The sequence below is a fragment of the Cyprinodon variegatus genome, unplaced genomic scaffold (assembly GCF_000732505.1).
Source record: "Cyprinodon variegatus isolate N-32 unplaced genomic scaffold, C_variegatus-1.0 Scaffold318, whole genome shotgun sequence".
In the NCBI taxonomy this organism is placed as follows: Eukaryota; Metazoa; Chordata; class Actinopteri; order Cyprinodontiformes; family Cyprinodontidae; genus Cyprinodon; species Cyprinodon variegatus.
This window is the reverse complement of record NW_015150771.1, coordinates 89,478-110,406: the sequence shown is the minus strand read 5'-3', so window position 1 is coordinate 110,406 and position 20,929 is coordinate 89,478. Positions and strand designations below refer to the sequence as shown.

Sequence of the window (20,929 nt, the reverse complement as noted above, 5' to 3'; positions counted from 1 at the left end):
AGTTTTCAGAAATGACTCTTGTTCAAAGTTTATTATGAAGTGTATTTTATTTTTGTTAACCAATTGATACCCATTTAGCCAATGGAAGCCTAATTTGCATAATGTTAAATATCAAGGACCCTCTGCTGTTTAAAGGTATTGCAATTAAGTCTTATCTGAAAGATGTTGTCCTAAATTTAGTCCAGGTAATGGGAAGGTTGTCTAATTTTCAGAGCACAGATATTCTCTTAATGGTTGCTTTATTAGGCAAAGTGATTTTTCTTTCAGACAAACTTTGATGGACTCAAAGTTGCTGCATTATATGTAACTTTTTAAATTGCCTCTTTTCTTGGGTTCATTCCTAGATACCCCAGGAATTACGGCCAGCCCGCCTTCATGTGCAAGCCCTTCAGTTCTCTGTCCAGGTTCTTCTATATGCATCAAACCCACCCAGATGTGTGATGGGAAGAGAGACTGCCCTGATGGATCTGATGAGAAATGTGTGAAAAGATGTTTCTCAGACAGTGAGTACCTTAAGGATCAGTAAAATGTTTTCAAGCTAATATAAAAATGCAATTAAACTTTAAAAAATTTTTTGCCCTCTAAAGCTGACTTCCGCTGCAAAGACCGTCGAAGCTGCATCCCAAAGAGCCAAGTGTGTGATGGGCGTTCTCAGTGTAACGATGGCTCAGATGAGCTTAACTGTCCAAGCACAGTGCCCACTGCTCCAAACAAGGTCCTGAAATGCCGTTATGGATCCAAACCCTGTCGAGATGATCAGAGATGCATTTTCCTGGAGCATTTTTGTGACGGAGAGAAGGACTGTCAGGATGGATCAGATGAAGAAGGATGTGGTATTTATCTAGGAAGCTTTATCTCTGTTAATGTAAAGAAGCAGACCTCAACTTTATTTATTTGTCCAACAGATACACAGAGTGGTGCTGTAAAAGATCATATGAAAGGATCCCCTGCACAAGCTAAAAGTGAAACTCTGCCTCCCACCAAGCCTCCATGCACCAGTCCTTCAGTCTTGTGTCCCAATTCGCTGATATGCATCAAACCAACAGAGATTTGTGATGGTAAAAGGGATTGTCCTGATGGGTTTGATGAAAAATGTCTGACAAGGTGTCCCTCTGACTGTAAGTGATTTACTTATTTACCATTTCTGTGCTACTGCTAAAGCAGAAGAGTTTTAAAGGGAGCTTCACACAAATCTAAAAACGTAATTGAAATTGTCCTCCAAAGCTGATTTCCTCTGCAAAGACCGTCGGAGTTGCATCCCAAACGGTCAAGTGTGTGATGGTCGCTCTCAGTGCAATGATGGCTCAGATGAGCGTAACTGTCAAAGTGCAGTGGCCACCAAAGCTCCAAGTAAAGTGCTGAAATGTCGCTATGGTTCACAGCCCTGTCAGGATGGCCTGAGGTGTGTCCTCTTGAATCATGTTTGTGATGGGGAAGAGGACTGTCTGGATGGTTCTGATGAAGAAGGATGTGGTATTTATCCAGGCACCTTCTCGAATTTAAATGTGGGAAATCATGGACTTGATTAAATCTAACTGCATTTTTGCTTTTTAAAAGATGAACAGAGTGGTACTGTCAAAAATGAAACTCCTGCACCCACCAAAGAAGTTACTCTGCCTCCCATCATACCTCCATGCACCAGCCCTTCAGTTCTGTGTCCAGATACTACTTTATGCATCAAACCAGCCCAGATGTGTGATGGAAAGAGGGACTGTCCTGATGGGTCTGATGAGAAATGTGTCAAAAGATGCTCATCTGATTGTAAGTTTACGTAAATTTTCCTCCTTTCACCGTTGCCCAAATGAATGGTAAATGTCCCCTGAATGTAGTCAAAGACACTTTGGAATCCATGGTCTTAAAATGCTATATATTAGTCATTCACAAGGGCACACATTTAGACACTGATTGCTAAGTGTCTTAAAGTCACAGCTGCTCTGGGGCACACTGACAGCAGTGATGCTACCATAAAGTGGCACTGCTGGACGCTCTAACCACCATCAGCAGGGTAGAAGAGTAAAGCATTTTCCCCAGGGACACAACGATAGAGATGGATGAAGCAGATCACTCTGGGCGGTATCCAAAATGTAATGTTGAAGTAGGCCAAAACATTAGAGGCCTTAGCCCAGGTGTGGGCAACTCCAGTTCGTGGGGGCCGATATCCTGGAGCTTTTAGATCTATCCTTAGTCCAACACACCTGAATCAATGGCTGTTACCGCCTTAGTATACAATCAGTTCCTCCAAAGTCCTCTCAATCATCTAATTACTTGATTCAGGAGTTCTGTACCAAACTCTCATCTAAAAGTTGCAGGATTCCAGCCCTCAGGAACTGGAACTATCCAGCCTTTCTTGGCCCCATGGTAAAAAAAAATGGGACGAAACAATGTTGAGGAAACTTGGTCTTAGCCTGAGTAAAATTACACACCATACAATTAAACGTACGATTTATTGTTCACCTAACTATGATGTGCCACCATCTGTTGTAACAATAATAATTCAGTTTGTAAGCCTGTAAGTCAAGTGAATTCTATTCTACCTTTCGAAGCTGACTTCCGCTGCAAAGACCGTCGAAGCTGCATCCCAAAGAGCCAAGTGTGTGATGGGCGTTCTCAGTGTAACGATGGCTCAGATGAGCTTAACTGTCTAAGCACGGTGCCCACTGCTGCTCCAAACAAGGTCCTAAAATGCCGTTATGGGTCCAAACCCTGTCTCGATGGTCAGAGGTGCATTTTCATGGAGCATTTTTGTGATGGAGAGAAGGACTGTCAGGATGGATCAGATGAAGAAGGATGTGGTATTTATCCAGGAATATTGCATTAATGTTTGGGATCATAAAGTTTTTTTTTTTATATATATATAACATGTTCAATTCCTGAGGAAATAAAAATCTTGATTTCACCTTGTACATTTTCTAGATGATGCAGAGTCTGATATGGAAAATGAGCTCTTAAGTAAATCTCCTGTGCATACTACAGTAATGCCCCGTCCCACCAAGCCTCCATGCACCAGCCCTTCAGTGCTGTGTCCAGGCTCATCTGTATGCATCCCACCAACAAAGATGTGTGATGGAAAGTGGGACTGTCCTGATGGCTATGATGAGAAATGCATTGAGCAATGTCCTTCTAAAAGTAGGATTTAAAAGATGTCATTTAAATAATTGATTTCCAGTATTAACTAATTGTATGCTTAAACATATAAGACAGAACTGTAGGCCTGCTCTTTCAATATAAATGGGCCAAAGGCAGTTATATTTTGACGTTTTTCCATAGGTGATTTCCGTTGCAGAGACCGTCGGCGCTGCATCCCGCAGAGCCAAGTGTGTGATGGACGTTCACAGTGCAACGATGGCTCGGATGAAGTCAACTGTCAAAACACAGTGATCCCTGAAGCTCCTGCTAAAGTCTTGAAATGCCGCTTTGGGTCCAAAATGTGTAGAGATGGAACATCATGTGTTCTCCTGAGTCATATTTGTGATGGGGAATCAGACTGTCAGGATGGATCAGATGAAGAAGAATGTGGTATTTATTCATAATCCAACTTTTACTTTCATTCACTCATTTTATTTGGCAAAATGTATCCAACTTTAATTACCTTTTTGACTTTACAGAGGTTGTACCTAGTGCTTCCCCAGACAATGGGAGCTTGAATCAGTCTCCCACTGAGACCCCATGCACCAGCCCTTCAGTTCTGTGCCCAGATACTACTTTATGCATCAAACCAACCCAGATGTGTGATGGAATAAGAGACTGTCCTGATGGATTTGATGAGAAATGTTTCAACACATGTCCCTCTGCCTGTAAGTAGTTTGTCTCCTTTTACAACTACTCAGAAAGATATTTCACCATAATAAACAAAGTTACTCAATATTTATGAGTTGATCCTATTTGAAAAATCCTGTTGGGTGGGGGCTGTAGCCAAAATGACAAAATTAATGAAAGAAGGAAAAAAGTGTTCAAACGGCAACACTGGAGTGCCAGGCCCGCCTTTAGGTTTTGAGGAATGTCCTGAAATGGTGGCCATGAATGCGTTCTGTATTGTAAAAGATTTGTTCCGACTTGTGGTCTAACTGTTCACACTTCGAGGGGAAAGAACTTGTTTTGCAGGGGCACACAAGCAGGTGTTAAGGTTTTTGTAATGGTACCATCAGGCTGTCTCTTTAATTGCCATGTCTTCTGCAGAACAATTATACCCCTTGAACTTATATTTTAAACTTATAATTGTTTAAAGTGCACACTACCCATGTACCAAGCCCTTAGTCCTCGACGCTGGGTTCGAATCCGGTCTGTTATTTCCCGCATGTCTCTCCCCCTTTCTCCTACTCCCTTTCCTGTCAGCCTACTGTCTATAAAAACAAGCCACTAGTGCTGTAAAAACTAGAAATAAATACATTTGAACTTTTAAAATGAATAATTATTGAATAACTGGATTTGCTTTTTGGGAAGAGTTCAAACTTGGCACCGAAGAACCTAGAGCCGGCCCTACCTAGGAGACGTGCACAAGTCATAAGGATGAAAGCTTGGCATGTGGCATAGGACCTTGTTTGTATAAATGGATGGGGCATTGTTAGTCAATCATGTTCTATGGACAATCACAGACATGTCTAAGACCTCTGTTTTAAATGAGATGTAAAATGGACATTCTTGCCAGCTGTTGCAGCAACCAGAAGAATTATTGCCCAAAAGTATTGATGGAGGCAATCTATCCAAACCTTGGGAACTTGAGGTTTTTTGTTTGTTTTTTGTTTTTTTCTTTTTAGCCTGAATAGCAGGTTAGCTGATGACCAAATACTACTTTGGTTGTAGATGCAGAAACTTTAATTCTGGATATAGTCGAAGAAACTTGAATCTTTTCTCTCCACAGCTGACTTCCGATGCAATGACCGTCGGGGCTGCATTCCTCAAAGCAAAGTCTGTGACGGACGTTCTCAGTGCATTGATGGCTCAGATGAGGCCAACTGTCCAAATGGAGAAATGGCTCCTAAACCTCTAGCAAAAGTCCTAAAATGTCGCTTTGGCTCAAGACCCTGTAAAGATGGGTTGAGATGTGTCCTACTGAATCACATTTGTGATGGAGAGGAAGACTGCCAGGATGGATCAGATGAAGCAGATTGTGGTGAGTATCTATCCATACTCTGGTTTTATGCTCCAAGAAACCAGGTTTCATGCAATTTATTTTTTTTTTTGCACGTCACACCATTCTATACAGGGACCAATTCCCCAATTCCTGTGAAAAATGAGTATATGAATGAATCTCCTGAACCCATCAAACTTAGTCCACCTACCACTACTCCACCATGCACCAGCCCTTCAGTTATGTGTCCAGGCTCATCAATTTGCATTAAGGCATCACAGATCTGTGATGGAAGAAGAAATTGTCCTGATGGTTCTGATGAAAATTGTGTAAAAAGATGTCCCTCCAGCTGTAAGTAGTTTGAATTCCCTTAAATCCTTAAAGCGGGTCTGAATATGAATTTTATTAAAACGGGTTTTTCTTTTTGTTAAAGCGGATTTCCGCTGCAAAGATCGCCGAAGCTGTGTCCCTAAAAGTCAAGTTTGTGATGGCCGCTCTCAGTGCAATGATGGCTCAGACGAAGTTAACTGTTGGGTAGTGGAGCCTCCAACTAAGACAAATACCCTAAAATGTAGCATGGGATCCAGAATGTGTCACGATGGAACTGAATGTGTCCTCTTCAGCCACGTCTGTGATGGGGAAAGAGACTGTACTGATGGATCAGATGAGGAAGGCTGTGGTGAGTCTGAACATATTTAGATGTCAGAAATGGTAGACTTTGTGTAATGTTGACATTGTGCAAAAAATGTTTTCCAGTTTTATTAAAACGGGCCGACTAAAATTCCAATTAAAATGGTCTCTTGTTTTTAAAGGAAGCTTTTAAAATTGTTTCCTGTCAAGAAAACTTTACAAGACTAAAATACATCAATAATCTAAAACTTTAATGCCTTGATCAATTAATGCATTGATTGATCACAGATGACATGTTGGGAATTGGCACTGTATAAATGAATTGAATTGATATCAGCCAGCCGAAACCTTTTGATTAAAGATGGTCTTTTTGTATACATTTTTAGATGCTGCAGAAAGTTCTAATGAATCGTCATCCCCCAACAAACCCTTCTGCAGTTTTCCTTCAGTTTTGTGTCCTGATTCCAATGTATGCATTAACCCGTCTCAGTTATGCGATGGTATTCGAGACTGCCCTGATGGATCTGATGAGAACTGTGTGAAACAGTGTGCGGACAAGAGTGAGTTAAGAATGATTTTTCATTTTGAAGCACTTTTTAAAGCAACTAATGCGGGAAAACTTCCTTTTGTAGCGGACTTTCTCTGCAAGGATCGCAGGAGCTGTGTCGCTAGGAGTTTGGTTTGTGATGGACGCTCTCACTGCTATGATGGCTCAGATGAGGCAGACTGTGCTAGTGTAACTGCAGTGCCATCAAAGCCAAATATCCTAAAATGTCGCATGGGCTCAAGGGCATGTAAGGATGGCAGTGAGTGTGTTTTATTCAGCCATATCTGTGATGGAGAGATGGACTGTATGGATGGATCTGATGAAGAAGGATGCAAAGAAACCTGCGAAGAAGGTTTGTCAGTTTTGTCAGAACAAACTTTGAATCCGATTCTACTTAATCACTTATGACTGTGCACAACTGTTAGGAGAGTTTCAGTGTGCCCATGGGAAGATGTGCATCCCGGAGACTGAGGTCTGCGATGGGAAGCCACAGTGTCGAGATCACTCAGACGAAGTGGACTGCTGGCACCAAACCAAGGGCTGCGAACACCTTTGTGCTGATGGCACACGATGCATCCCAAAGAAGTTTCTCTGTGATGGAGAGCCAGACTGCCCAGATGGAACAGATGAACTGAACTGCGGTAACTTTGTAGAGTTAAAATTCTACAAGATTAATGTTTTATAGGAATGTTTAATAACGGAAAATGACCTTTACAAGTCTGCCTTGGTTTCACCTGGTCTCTAACTTGGAAACTATACCAATTTGTTTTCGGTTTTTTTACTTGTTACCACAGACCCTGATCCAACAGATTCCCCCTATATTGCATCACCTTGCATCACTCCTTCAGTTCTGTGCCCGGGCTCATCTCTGTGCCTCTCTCCCTACCAACTGTGCGATGGGCAAAGGGATTGCCCTGATGGATTTGATGAGCAGGGGTGCATAGTTCAATGTGAAAATCCAGGCAAGTCCATTTTATAAAATACCTGCTGGTTCTGCAAATGGACCTGGTAATATAGGTCCATTTTTACAATTCACTGGTTCACTGACTTTTTCTTTTCTGAATTAGACGACTTCCTGTGCAGGGACCAGAGAAAGTGCATCCCAAAGACTCAAGTGTGCGATGGCCGTGCCCACTGTCCAGATGGTTCAGATGAGAAGCAGTGTCTATCAGAAATTACTCCCTCCTGTAAGAAAAACAAATAGTGAGCTGAAATATGCAGGACATTTTAAAGTTATTGTAAAAATAATAGACTTGATCGCTGTTAAAATGGAATCTAACCCCCTAAGATTTTTTTTTTCTTTTTTGTATAGAAAATGTTAAAAGCAACATTGTAAAACTAAAGCAGCTACTGGCACACCTATCACTGCTTTGTGTAACTGCCCTCTGATATAGGGTAAAATGTCTAACATTTAGCCTGATGGGGAAGAATAAGACAAAGGACTTGTCCTCTTTATGCAGTGTCTCTGTAGACCCACATCCTCTTATTTGCCCTTTCAGTTCACTTTACGGTCTTTAAAAAAAAATATATATGGTCAAAGGACTGAGATGTCCATGGGATGGTTTTTTTTTTTAACATGTTGTATGAAGCCAGAATTTTTGTGTAACAGGTCACTAAAATAATTTTTAACGCTTTGAAAATTTCCAAGGTTCCTCTTTGAATGAAAAGCAAGTAAAAGAAAAATGGATGCCTTACCACTGGGCATAAGTTGTTTTTTCAAAGATTTATCCTTTTTATTTATTTTTTAATTTTTTATTTATTTTTTGCCAGGGCCAGCTTAAGTGTTTGTTGCTTAAAAGATCAGCATGACTTTTTTTTTTCCCCTAAACCAGGTAAAAAATTAAAGCTTGATCTAATTAGACAAAGCAAAATGCTTTCCCAAAAGCCACAGTAAGGGTTTAACAAACTGCAAAATTTTCAGTGTGGGACAAAATTTTTTTTTTTTTGTAGTCTCATTTCTGAATAACTTGAATACATGAGTCCACACATTAAGATATTTCCTATAAGTATTGGTAGTGCCAACAAATCTTGTTTAAGCAATTGTTTAAAAAATTACCATTGACATCGACTATCTAAACTGGTCTTGTCACAAAATGATTCACTTATGTTTTGCACACCTTAATGAAAGTAAATCTTTACAAGACCCCTGCCCCAAATTACAAATTTGCAAATGACACTTCTAATATACATGTACTTTACCCTTTATAGCCTCTCATAAAGCACCAAACGCAAGACCAGAGCCTCTAAAGTGCCGTACAGGTTTCAAGCTGTGTAAAAACGGCCTGCAGTGCATCATGTACAGCCATGTTTGTGATGGTGAGCGGGACTGCCTGGATGGGTCTGATGAGGAGGAATGTGAAAAGCGATGCAAGCCAGGTTTGTTTTTAGTTTATAGGAATTTCCAACACTTAAAGTAGATTTTAATCCATGTTTAATTTTCTTTTTTATTCCAGGGCAGTTCCAGTGTTCCCATGGCAGTAAATGTATCCAACAAGAGCAGATATGTGACGGACAGAATGACTGTCAGGACCGTTCAGATGAAATCGACTGTTCAAAACCAAGTGAGAGCTGCGAACACCTCTGTGACAATAAGACCCGCTGCGTTCCAACTACCTTCCTTTGTGATGGGGAAAAAGACTGTGCTGATGGTTCAGATGAAGACAAATGTGGTGGGTGACGTTTAGCTACGATCTTTACTTGCTTCCTGCACAAAATTTAAACTCATTGGTTTACACCTTGTTGTAGGTTTGTCAGTCTGTGCATCTGGCCAGCATCGCTGTGAGAGCGGAGAGTGTATTTCTGAGGCTTTTAAATGTGATGGTTATCCTGACTGCCGTGACCATTCAGATGAGGTGGGCTGTGTTAAAGCCCCTCGTTGCCCTGCGCAGCTTCGGTGCCCACATAGCCATGAATGCCTGCAGAAAGAGTGGCTATGCGATGGAGAAGAAGACTGTAAAGATGGCTCGGATGAGAAGGTGAGGAGAATGCAATGGCTCTTTAGTGCAGAGAGAATATTTGGTAATTTTATTAATCTCTTTCTAGAACTGCAACAACCCTCCAATGAAATGCAGGAAGTACCAGTTTCAGTGTGAAGATGGCGATCTGTGTATTCCTCAGTCCTGGAGGTGTGATGGGAAGGAAGACTGCAACAATGGAATGGATGAAGATAAATGTGAGCATCAATGTTCTTAAAAAACAGATTCCACCTCATTGTTTAATCAAGTGATATTAAATGGAACTCCCTTGTGTTTGAAAGGAGATTGTATAATTGTAAAATCCCCTTAGCACCAATATCTTCAATTCCCCATGTCACTGGAGTACTTTTTTGTCTTTTGTTTTCCATCAATTCAGTTCCTTTAAGTTTTCAGATGTCTCTATACATAATAAGCAAAGTTTGCATTTTTTATGCAATTTCAGACTGTCAAAGAGCACTGCACAGAAAAAAAAAACAATTGAATAACTAGAAATATAATTACACACAATGAAATAAACATTCATCACAGCGGGTGAATTTAACGACTTTTCAAAAGGTTTGTCCTAAAAAGTTGATCGTAATACAGCTGAGTTTTGGACTTTAGAGGTTTATCAATACTTAATTTTTTCTTTTGGTACCAAGACCGCCTATATAAAACAAGCATTTCTTGCAAAATGAGCCAAAGTCACTTGTGCTATAAACTCATTGTGTTGAACTAAAACACAGCAGAACACATGTTTAAAAGGCTTTTCGTCCTAAGGATAACGTGGCTTTTTTTTTTTTTTTTTTGCATGTTGCCACACTAAACCTGCAACCTGTATTGTCTTTCTCGAGTATTTCTGCAATTCCTTCGGTGTAATCAAATTCTGAATTTTCTTTCAAAGGTACCCAAAGGAAATGCCCTTATCACCTTTACCAGTGTGGCAGCAAAGAGTGTCTTGACACCAGGCTTGTATGTAATGGCATCACCAACTGTGCTGATGGCTCAGATGAGGGCAGAGGATGTGCTCAAAAAAACTGCTCTAGTCCTTCAGCTCCTAGCTGTGATCACAGCTGTGTCAGCACCCCTAATGGAGCGGTCAGTAAATGACTAGTCTGGAATTCCAGTCCACTTTTTTGTTTTTTTTTAAATGATCAAAGCAGTAGCTCTAATGAACATTCTTGGTTATCTTTTGTCCTACATCAGAGATGTTACTGCGGTGCAGGTTTTAGGCTGCAGTCCAGCTCCAGGTCCTGTGTGGATGTAGATGAGTGCACTTCAACACCAGCTACTTCTTGTAAACACATCTGCCAGAATACCTGGGGATCCTACAACTGTGTATGCCACCCTGGCTTCTACCTTGAGCCAGATAAGAAAAGCTGCAAGACGAAAGGTACTGGAGTCGGATCATATATTTCAATCTGCCTATTGAGAAAGAATAGTTCCTTCTGTAATGGACACATAATGTCAGCGTGACTGGTTGCAGGAAAGTGCAGCTTTAAAATTTAAATTGAACCAAAGAGTTGCACTTTATAATACAATAGTTAGTGGTTTTTTGGTGGCAGGGGGTTTAAATGGATAAATTGTCCTTGCACAATATAATTGTTCAAATATCAATTGTATCCCTTTGGTGAAAATAAGCTACATTAGATGCTGCTCTTAAAATGTTTTAAGTTGAAAATTGTAATCTTTGAGGAGTTTATAACACATTTATTAATCAACAGGGAAATTAATAAAGTATTGTTGAAATTAATGGGGCTGTACAGTGGGTAGCACTGCTGCCTTGCAGCAAGAAGGTTCTGGGTTCGATTCGTGGCCTGGGGTCTTTTTGCATGGAGTTTGCATGTTCTCCCTGTGTGTGGGTTCACTCTGGGCAGAGGCGATTCTAGAGTCTGTGGGGGCCCCAAGCAAAAAATCCTAGGGGGCCTTACTGACAAGTGTTCATCACCATTATGTTAGGCTATAAATAATCTGACACCAATGAAAAATTTATTAAATAAAACCTTTTTTTTTATTCCAAATGTTCTAAACATGAACAACCTTGTTATTTTGGAAAATATAAAAGAATAAAACTAAAGAATAAACTAATAAATCAAAATAAATGTATAATAAAATAAAAAAAAACCCGTAAATTACTTTAAAAACCCAATATAAACTTTGTACAAAATATAAAGTAGTTATAGTAAGTGTAGTGAAATGATTGGGGTCCTATACTGCTTCCAGAATTGCTGCTTACGGGCCTTGGCTTGTGCAAATGCAGACATAAGTCCTCCAGATCCAAAGACNTCTGGCTTCCTCCCACAGTCCAAAAACATGACTGTTAAGTTAACTGGCTTCTCTAAATCCTCCTTAGGTGCGAGTATGTGCATGAAAGGGTTTTTTTTTTTTTTTTTTTTTTTGTCTGTTGACCTGCGATGGACTGGATGTTGAAACTTAATTTTTAAACATTTATATCTGTTTCTCTGTACATACTCTACCATTGGCCTAATTTGATATTTTCTGTATTCCTGCAATAGCATAAAACTTTTTTTTTTTTTCCCTTGTAAGCTAGTAAACTTCTCAATTTCTGTAGATGAGCCTCTGCTTTTGGCATCAGTGCAGTCTGAGATGTTAATCCTTGGAGTCCAGAGCGGTGAGCTGCAGCTTCTCTCCTCTGCTGTTCGACCAGTCTTCACTCTGGATTACCACTGGGCACAGCAGAAAGTCTACTGGCTGAGCCCTGATCATCAGAGCATCCGCTGGGCTGACATGAAAACTAAAAACAAAGGGACTTTGACCAAAGGTAGGTTCCATAGAAGCCTTTTTTTTCCTTTTTAGCTGAAAATGTAAATTTGATTAACTTTTTTTTAAATATATATATCCCAAATTCTAAAGGAGTGAAGTCTGACTCGATTGCAGTGGACTGGGTTGGTAAGAATCTGTACTGGATAGACGGACTGGTTGGGCAGATTTTGGCAATGAATCTCAGCAGCTCCACAGTGAAATCACAGGACTATACTGTAGTTCTTGGTGAAAACCTGGAGCAGCCAAGCTCACTAGTCCTGATACCAGACAGGGGGTAAGATGTTTTTCAGATCTGCCAGTTTGGTAAAGATTTTGCTGAAAGCAAATGTTTCTGAACGGTTTAATTTCCTTTTAGGTTGATGCTGTGGTCTGAGATTGGCAGCATCCCTCAGATCGAGAGTTCTGGGATGGACGGTTCACAAAGGAAAGTGCTGGTGAGCCAGGACTTGAGCTGGCCAGTCAGTCTGGCCTATGACTTCCTGGACAGCAGGGTTTACTGGGCTGATGAGAAGCTGCGCTGCATAGGTTCAGCCTCGCTGGAGGGGGAAGACATAAAGGTAGGTGGTGACATTTTTCTTTTTTGTTTGGCAAATCATTCAGTAATCAACAAAAAATTTGAGGCCTTCAAAGAGGATCTGCTACGGAGGATTACTAATTAGCTGAGCCCTAAAGTAGTTTGAGCTTCATTAGGGCTCTAATATAGAAAATAAATTATAGTCATGTATTCTATTAACATGCTCTGCCTCTTTTTTTTTTTTCCTCAAATCATTAACAAGCGAAGGTTAACATGAGAGGCCTTCAAAAAAACTATTGTTTTGAGACTGAGATGCATATTAGTGTTGCATTATGTAATTTTAAATTTCCAGAGGTTAGGAATGCTAAAAAGAGAAAGGAGAGCAAGAGGTGAACTTTTGAGCAGGCAATTAAATCACAATGAAAACCTTAAATGGCTGTTCACCAACTACCGTACACAAAATCTAAGGCCAGTTTTTTTTTAAAAAGGAAAAAAAAAAACATTCAATATTGTCAATCAAGTATTTGCACTGGCAGGACCTCCAGATGGTAAAAGCTCAGACCTTGGTAGGACTGAACTGCATGAGCAAACTTTATATTGAACCGTTGCTGCTGGGTTGCTGTCATAATGCCTGGTGTTTTCCTTCAGTGAAACAAAAGTTCCTGTTTTGCTGTGGCAATGAAAGGCAGCATTTTACCCTAATCTAATCCCCATTTAGTGAATTGGATTGATGGAAAGTGACATTTAAAAGGATGGAAAATGGTAACAGACGGTGGCCCACCTGAAAACAAATTCAATGCTTTGAGCTTTGTTCCCACTAGCCTCCTGAAAACGCTTTCCTTAAGCATGCCTGAATGACAGTAATTGATAGCTTCAGACATTTTTTTATTTTTAGATTGACACTTTATCTGTTATTTAGATGACATTGGGGATTTGTGACTTTTGTTTTTAAATCTTTGATGCAGCTTTTGAACAATATCTCAGTTGCATTTTTTTTATTACCTTAAATGCTTTTGCCTTAAGCTCCCATTTAGCACTGCAAAGCCATATATGTAATGTTGTTGGGATCCAATGGTGCAAAATGCCAATTCTTGCAATTTCATAATTAATCTTAAGATTTGAATCCACATAATTTGTTCTAGAAATGCTGTTTATTCCATTGGTGGTCCTTTTCTACTAGATCCTGCAGTTGACTGAGACTCCGAGCCCTTTTTCTGTGGTGGTTTTCAATGACCGTGTGTTCTGGTCTGATACCAAGAGAAGAACAGTTCGTTCAGCTGACAAGAAGACTGGCAAGGATCAAAGGGTTCTTCTTAAGAGACCTGGGCAGCCATTTGGACTGAAAGTATTTTTCTTTTTTTTTTTTTTCTTGGCTACATTTGTAAGATGATCATAAGGTTAATGTTTGCAATGTTGCTTTTTACAAAACTGATGCTTTCTTTTTAGCTTATGCATGCCCTCTCCCAGCCAGCTGTTTCAAGCCCCTGTGATCGGCTCCGCTGCTCCAGTCTCTGCCTTTTGACTCCCTCAGTAGGAAAATCCAGCAGTAGAACAGCTGTAAATGCTGCAGTTTGTCGCTGTCCGAAGGGGCTGCTGCTTTCTCAGGACGGAATCACTTGCACTCTACCAAAAGAGTCATCTTTTGTCCTGCTTCTGTCCCGTAACAAAATGTTTCAGGTAAATCAAGTCAGACAAAATGTGCTCTTGAATTTTATTTATCAACCTTTAGTAAAAAATACTCCTTTACGCATCTAGATATATCTGCGCTCTATGAGACGTGATGGAATCGCTCTTAAAAAAATGCCGAATGGAAGAGATTTTAATCTCCCAGGACCAGCCGAGGCCCTGAATCTGGACGTTTCCATCCCAGATCTGTCAGTGTTTGTTTCTTATTTAAGACATGGATCTGTGGACGTGCTAAAATTCAGCAATTCAAAGTCAAAACCAGAGCTGTTACTTGCTGGGCAAATCCTAAAGTTACAGGTATGTTTTAACTTTATTTTTTTAGGAAATGTCTTTTTGTATTTAAGCCTTGACAATCAAACTGCAGTTTGTGATTTAATTATTGGAGCAGCTTAGTGGTCAAACTTTTATTTTTACATTCAAGGATGATTCAATAACTGCTTTGGCAGTTGACTGGGTGACTTCCAACCTTTACTGGAGCAGCCTGGAGAGACCAGATATACACGTGACTTCACGTCTTGATGACCACACCACATCTCTGCAGCAAGGACCTCTAATTGTAAAGTTAAATTTTTTTGATAGCTCAACAATAAAATCTGCAGTTATCTTTGCACTGCTGAGTCTTGGCTTTTTAAATGTTTCATGCAATACCTTCAATAATAAAAATGCACAACTTTAATTGGCTCACTTGTCATGCTGATATTGGAATTTTGCTTTTAGGGAGTTTCCTCCATCACCGTCCATCCTTCCTCAGGCAGGCTCTGCTATTCTGCTATAGTAATAATGGGGTCAAAGAGCCAGACTGAGATCCATTGTGCATGGATGGACGGCCGTTACAAAGTAGTGCTGTGGAGGAAGTCGAGCATCCCCATCTCAATGACCTTTGCCAATGATGGAACCAGAATCTATTGGGGGGACACAGGTAGGCAGTTGGAACTTTTTTAGTAATTTACCTGCCTTTGTTTCTATATTGGGTAAGACTCTTATTTTTCTCAGGTGAAGGAGTAATAGGATCTATTGGAGTGGATGGATCGAACTACAAGGAATACAAAACGGGGCCCCAGCTGCTCGTGTCTTTTACACGTATTGAGACCCTTTTCGTTTGGGTCACTCAGAACAAAGGTAAGAAACATGGCTTTTCTTTCATACAGAGCTAGATGCTGTACTTAAATGTTAGAGTAGCTAAATCTTTGACACCATCTGTTAATGGTTAATCTGGTAAAATCATGTATACACCTGTAATGTTTCAACTCAAGCAGCAGATGGCATCACAGAGTAAACATAGAAATTCTTATTAGTTAAAACAATTTGTTCAAGTATGCTGTTCAACTTTTTTCTGGTACTGCAGTTAGTGATTTCTCATTGTCTTACCTGTTCAGATGTCAGTAAATTGTGGTTCAGTGATGGACTTCAGCCTAAACAGTTGTGGTTTGAGTCAAAGACCAGGATAACGGAAATCCGATCTTACAATAATGAAACCCAGGCTGGTGAGTATTATTGCATTTGTATAACTTTGTTCTTTTTTTCATCAGCGCTTGTAAATCTAGTCACAAATTTATTTTTGCTCCTCTAAAGTTTAATTACTGAACAGTTCAGCACAAGGAAACTGGAATGTCTAATCGGTTATAAAATGACTAATTGAATGAGATGCTTTAACACTTTAGTATAAAACGATTAAACAAACAGAACATTGCCACCTTATTGTTTTTCCCTACATCAGAATCTGATGTATCCGCTGATCACTTTGAATATCATAAAATTAATTTTAACAAGTTTTAAACTGCATTGACTTTTGCCTGCAGCTTTCTAGACCTCATCAGAGCATTAGAGTTTGACTCTAGAGGCAAAATTAATACACTGGAGATCAAAGAGCCTTAGCTGCAGCAAAATTCTAATTTTATTTTGCACATGTAGCTATCCCACACCAAAATTAAAATATATTTTCCATCCATATGTAGTAATTTTAATCACTAACATCAAAAGTCAAATTAGGAATTTGACTATTTAAGATGTGGACTGAGGATATTAAACAGATCACCCTTCTGTTTATTTACTACAAGTGGAGCCTTGGTTTATGTATATAATATAAACTTAATTATTGCATCATAAAAGGATCATCACTAGCTGTATAAACCAATAAATGATCAAGTAGGTTTAGGTTAATATCAGGCTCTCGCTATGTCGACCTGCAATAAGTGGCTGTTGCCAAATTTGTTTTATAAATTCTGTTTGTTCAGCTAAGACCATGTTCTGCAGAAACGCTTGCATCGAACTCTTGGGGAGACGGGGGCGAACAGGAAATGGCTTCATTTTGTGCTATATCAAACAAGATGGTAGCCTAAAACTTTAAGATGGCTAATTACTAAGGAGAGCTCTTGTTCATGTCCTAAAATACAAGTCACCAATTAGCTTAATTTAAAACTAAAGTTACTAGATCTCTTGACGGGTTATTTACATCTAAGAAGGGTAAGGATAAAACACCCTTGTTGTTGAACAGCAGAAACTGAGCCTTCCATAAGTTTATTGCAGTTAGATGACAATGAGTACTGAAAAAGCTAAAGGCCCCTGAAGGAGCCTTCAGTTAAGCCCTGATGCCAAAAGAGCTTCCACTATAACTGAACGGTGACTGGAACCATGTGGGATTGAGGGTGGCAGCTTTGACATGAAATGGGAGCGTCATACTTTTTTTTTTGCCTTAATATCAACGTTTTCATTTTCAGTGTTAGACTTTGGAAATTTGCACACCAAAAAGCTTGACTTTTCTTTTTTTTTTTTTTTTTTTTACAAAGCCAAATTAGTCATTCAATTAAAAATGACAATTTAATCACAAAGTGCACAATGGAACAATAAAACATATCAGATCTACTTATGACAAACATCCAAAATGGCCAGAGGGCTGCTGTTTATCTCGGCAGGCAGTGCTAAGCCAAAGTTCCCTAGAAGAATGCATTAGTGAAATGGCTTGGGGCTTTAGACGAGCCTTGGAACTAATAAAGAAACGGATGAAGCCTGATTATCTGAAGGGGTGTTCACTGGAAAGCAAAGGGCAAATTTGTTTTTGTACCAAATGACTGGAAGAGGATCGTATGTTTGACCAATTTTAAGTTTAGGTTGTTTTATATGCCAATAAAACAAAGGCTCGTACTGCCTTTGTGCATATTTCATATAGAATTGATTGTCTGCTAAAACTTCAGGAGATGGGAGGGATGGATGTGCTGTAGTAAAAGCTTGGGCTTATTACAACAGCTTCTCCACATACTGTGCTGCCCTATGAATCTGTTTGCTTTTGCTCTTGTCAAATTGTCATTTTGTCATAGAAGTGACAGAATAATTGTCCTAGCTTTGTAATGCCAACAAGCAATGCTGCTGCATATTTTTAGCATTGATCTACGTAGAACAAGCAGCAGGACCAGTCTGTTAGTCACAACATGGGAATTTATACCAGCTGCATGCTCAGGTTTTCACAGAATTTCTGAATAGCACTGAACATTGGGTGTGTTACTGGACACTGCGACTGGGGTGAAAAGGCTTATGTGGCTTCAGTTTATACTGAATAGATGAAGTGATGTGATACCTCTAGGGGCTTGAACTGGGAGAACTGTCTTTTTGCACTAGTTGGTGAAAGGTGGTGAAAACATAACAAACCAAATGCTCAAACTGTACTGACTCTTGTCTATAATGCAGGCTTGTAAGCTGTATGTTTATGTTTAAGCTTTATCAAAAGTTGTAGTTTTCTGATAACTGCTCAAAGGCCTGCAATCTAAAAGTTGGAAAGGCCAGGCTGTGGAAGCATGAAAGCTGACACCCATGCTTCAACAAATATTTGTACACAATTGACAAAGACTTGTGTGATACACCTTTAACTGCAGCCTCACTGTAAATAAAACCCTACAATGTCCATTTCCTCCAGGAAACAACCTTTGCTCAAATGGGAACGGTGGATGTGTCCACCTCTGCCTGCCCTATCCAGGAGGACGGACTTGTAAGTGTGCACGGGGCTTCTATGTTGTCAACGACACTTCCTGCGTCCCTCTTCCTTCCTGCCCCAATGGAAAGGAATCCTGCCTTGATGGCAGCAAATGCATTAAGAGCAACAAGTTCTGTGATGGGAGCATTGATTGTCCAGACCAGTCTGATGAACGGAACTGTGAGTTTTTGACCAAAATGACCTAAAACTTCAGGTTTGTAAGGGAAGAAAGTCCTTTTAACCAATAAACTTGGGTAAAATGAAACTTTTAAGATGACTATTTGACCTTAAGGGCCATCAAGAGAAGATCGTGCTGATAAAATGACCCTATGCAATGTAGCCCTTTGTACAAAAATCACTAAATTGATCTTAATGCTGACCACCTTAAAGCAGTTTGAGACATGAGCTAAAGACTTAAACATCAGCACTATCCAGAGATTTTAAAAACCAGTCAGACAAGCCTATGCTTTATTGGTCACATTGGCAAATGGCCTAAGACAAAACCAAATTCTGGCAGAATTAGGATAGATGTTTTCACTCTAGTTTGAGCAACATTTTTACTCTATGCTAGCTCTCTGTCCTCTACAACTTTACATTGGTGAAGAATGCAGTGGTGAACAGAAGCATTTTTATTTTTAAATGGGAATATCAAACTCTTGACTGTGAAAATTACAGTGCAAAGATTTAAGGGAAGATGCAGTTAAATAAACCTCCCAAGTCAGTTTGGACTATAAATGCATGGCTAACCACTACTTTGTACAATTTGCTTTTAGATTCATATTTTCATTAACCAGTTTACTTGATTCACACGTGTACCTTTAGGTCCAGGTTCTGACTCGGCCTCATCAGGGACCAAAGGTGGTGGTGGCCAATCTCTGCAGTCTTCCTCTCACCAACCCGACACGCAGAAGAACTCTGTTCTGCCTAATAAAGACTTGGCATCGTGTGATCTCCAGCGCTGCAATGGCCATGGCAGTTGCATCACAAAGGGGGAAACCACTCGCTGCCATTGTCTGCCGGGTTATAAGGGAGAATTCTGTCAGGATACAAAAAGAGAGAGCCACCCGGCAGTCATTCTGGTGTCCTTCTGTCTGGTCTCTGCGGTAGTATTTGGTGCATTTGTCTTCACCAAAAGGTAATGTATGGATGGCATTTGTTCAGCATTTGCAATCAGTCACAGTAACGCCACTTTATAGTGTCATTTTTTTATCGTACAATTTTATTCAAAGCCCCATGTTAAATTATTTTGTTACATTTCAAAGATTCTGACTGTTTGTTTTACAGGAGAGGATGGGAGTACTTCAGAAGCAGATCTTCAGATAAAGAGAAGCTAATGGCCAACATGGCTCTTTCTGGCGAACAAGAATCTGACTCGGAGGTAAAACTAATGCATGGCATATCCTGACCGATTCTGCTGCATTCCTAAAGGTTTTCCTTTAAGCAATTTCTGAAATTAGCCTTGTTTGTTTTTATCTTTTGCAGGAGTTGGAGTCCTCTGTTGATGTGACAAACCCCCTACAATCATTTAAGTGAAACTGCAATTAAAACAACTATTGATTTGTTATGAAATATGTATGCAATAAATGTCTTATCAAAGCAAAGTGTTTGATTTATAGCAGTGTCTTTCAAAGTGGAGGGCACAGCGGGAATGGGAAAGTTGTATGGAAAATAAAAGTATGAACAAGTAGAATCTAGTTTTAGAGTTACATTTTCTGATCATTATGAAATATAAATAAAATGACAAACCCAGGAGATTTGTTTCCTCAATCTAATAGAGGACCACCATACTTTGGCTGACAGAGTACTGGAACTCCTTTTCCAACCACCTGCTTTGAGTCTGGCTTTTTTCCACTTTCTTCTAAAACATGTGGAACTTGTTCACATAACACTGCACTATGGGCCTTCAGCCCAGCCCTTCTATATATAAGAGCTTTTTTCTTTTTTTTTTAGCGTTTTCTTTCAGGGGGAAAGTGTTAACCATCTTATGCTCCAAAAATTGTAATCACTGAATCGAGATAAATATTCTAATACTGATTAAAGTATAAATGACAGCTTTTGTTGCATTGTATATTTTATTGTAATACGGGTCGCCTGACAGAAGCCAATATTTCAGGGCCATAATATTTGAGGATGTCTGATTAAGTAGAGAAATCTGCCCTCATGCAGTTCTTTTAAATCAGGGTTGTTCAAGTCCAGTACTCAGAGCTACATCCTGCAACTCTTAGGGACATATTTTCTCTAACACACATACATCTAAAGGCTGAATCATTTGATTCGGTGTTAAAAATGGGTTGAATCAAAAAGTTGCCGGATAGTTGCTGTTAAGGACCGGACTTGAACACCCCTTCTTTAAATGGACTGTTTGACCAGGGCCAAGTGTTTAAATGGCCTCATAACTTTTTACTGAAAATTCTATTTTTTTTTTTTTAAAGCTACAGTGTGTAATAATTACAGGGATATGCAGTCAGAAATGTAATATATTATACATAACTATGTTATTTATCATCTACGAGCTCAGCCTCTTAACCTTAATATTTGCGTTGCCTTAGGGTCTCGCAGCCATGGAGGCAGACATCTTTGCGCTACGGCAGCGCAGAGCCAACAAACTAGCGATTGCGAGATCGCCCATTACGCTCGAAAGTAACTACTGCAAATTGAGAGAGATGAACTGAGACGGTACTGAACAATAGATGGTAGTATTATGCCTGAGAATACTATCTGTAAAATTATCTATGTAAACAAACCTCATCACTTGAGAAGGTAGGTGATGCGGACGTCGTGG

The 20,929-nt window shown here is 39.7% G+C and overlaps 2 protein-coding genes across 2 annotated transcripts; both read left to right on the top strand.

Annotated features, from left to right (window-relative positions):
• The first annotated feature begins 731 nt into the window (after positions 1–731).
• On the top strand, positions 732–3,530 carry LOC107090952 (very low-density lipoprotein receptor-like). Its single transcript, XM_015384613.1, has 6 exons — positions 732–833; positions 1,293–1,473; positions 1,558–1,761; positions 2,544–2,792; positions 2,914–3,126; positions 3,268–3,530. Exons 1-6 carry the CDS (start codon positions 732–734, stop codon positions 3,528–3,530), a joined length of 1,212 nt encoding a protein of 403 aa, XP_015240099.1.
• Positions 3,531–3,650: 120 nt separating this feature from the next.
• On the top strand, positions 3,651–19,745 carry LOC107090951 (low-density lipoprotein receptor-related protein 1B-like). The gene is made up of 29 exons (XM_015384612.1): positions 3,651–3,794; positions 4,859–5,110; positions 5,204–5,419; positions 5,502–5,747; positions 6,085–6,258; positions 6,331–6,597; positions 6,671–6,886; positions 7,040–7,207; positions 7,313–7,432; positions 8,454–8,621; positions 8,699–8,914; positions 8,991–9,220; positions 9,288–9,417; positions 10,104–10,297; positions 10,406–10,592; positions 11,772–11,981; positions 12,074–12,257; positions 12,339–12,540; positions 13,678–13,842; positions 13,944–14,174; positions 14,253–14,480; positions 14,605–14,739; positions 14,901–15,102; positions 15,177–15,302; positions 15,560–15,667; positions 18,091–18,327; positions 18,970–19,282; positions 19,432–19,525; positions 19,630–19,745. Exons 1-29 carry the CDS (start codon positions 3,725–3,727, stop codon positions 19,678–19,680), a joined length of 5,340 nt encoding a protein of 1,779 aa, XP_015240098.1. The 5' UTR covers positions 3,651–3,724; the 3' UTR covers positions 19,681–19,745.
• The last annotated feature ends 1,184 nt before the right edge of the window (positions 19,746–20,929 follow it).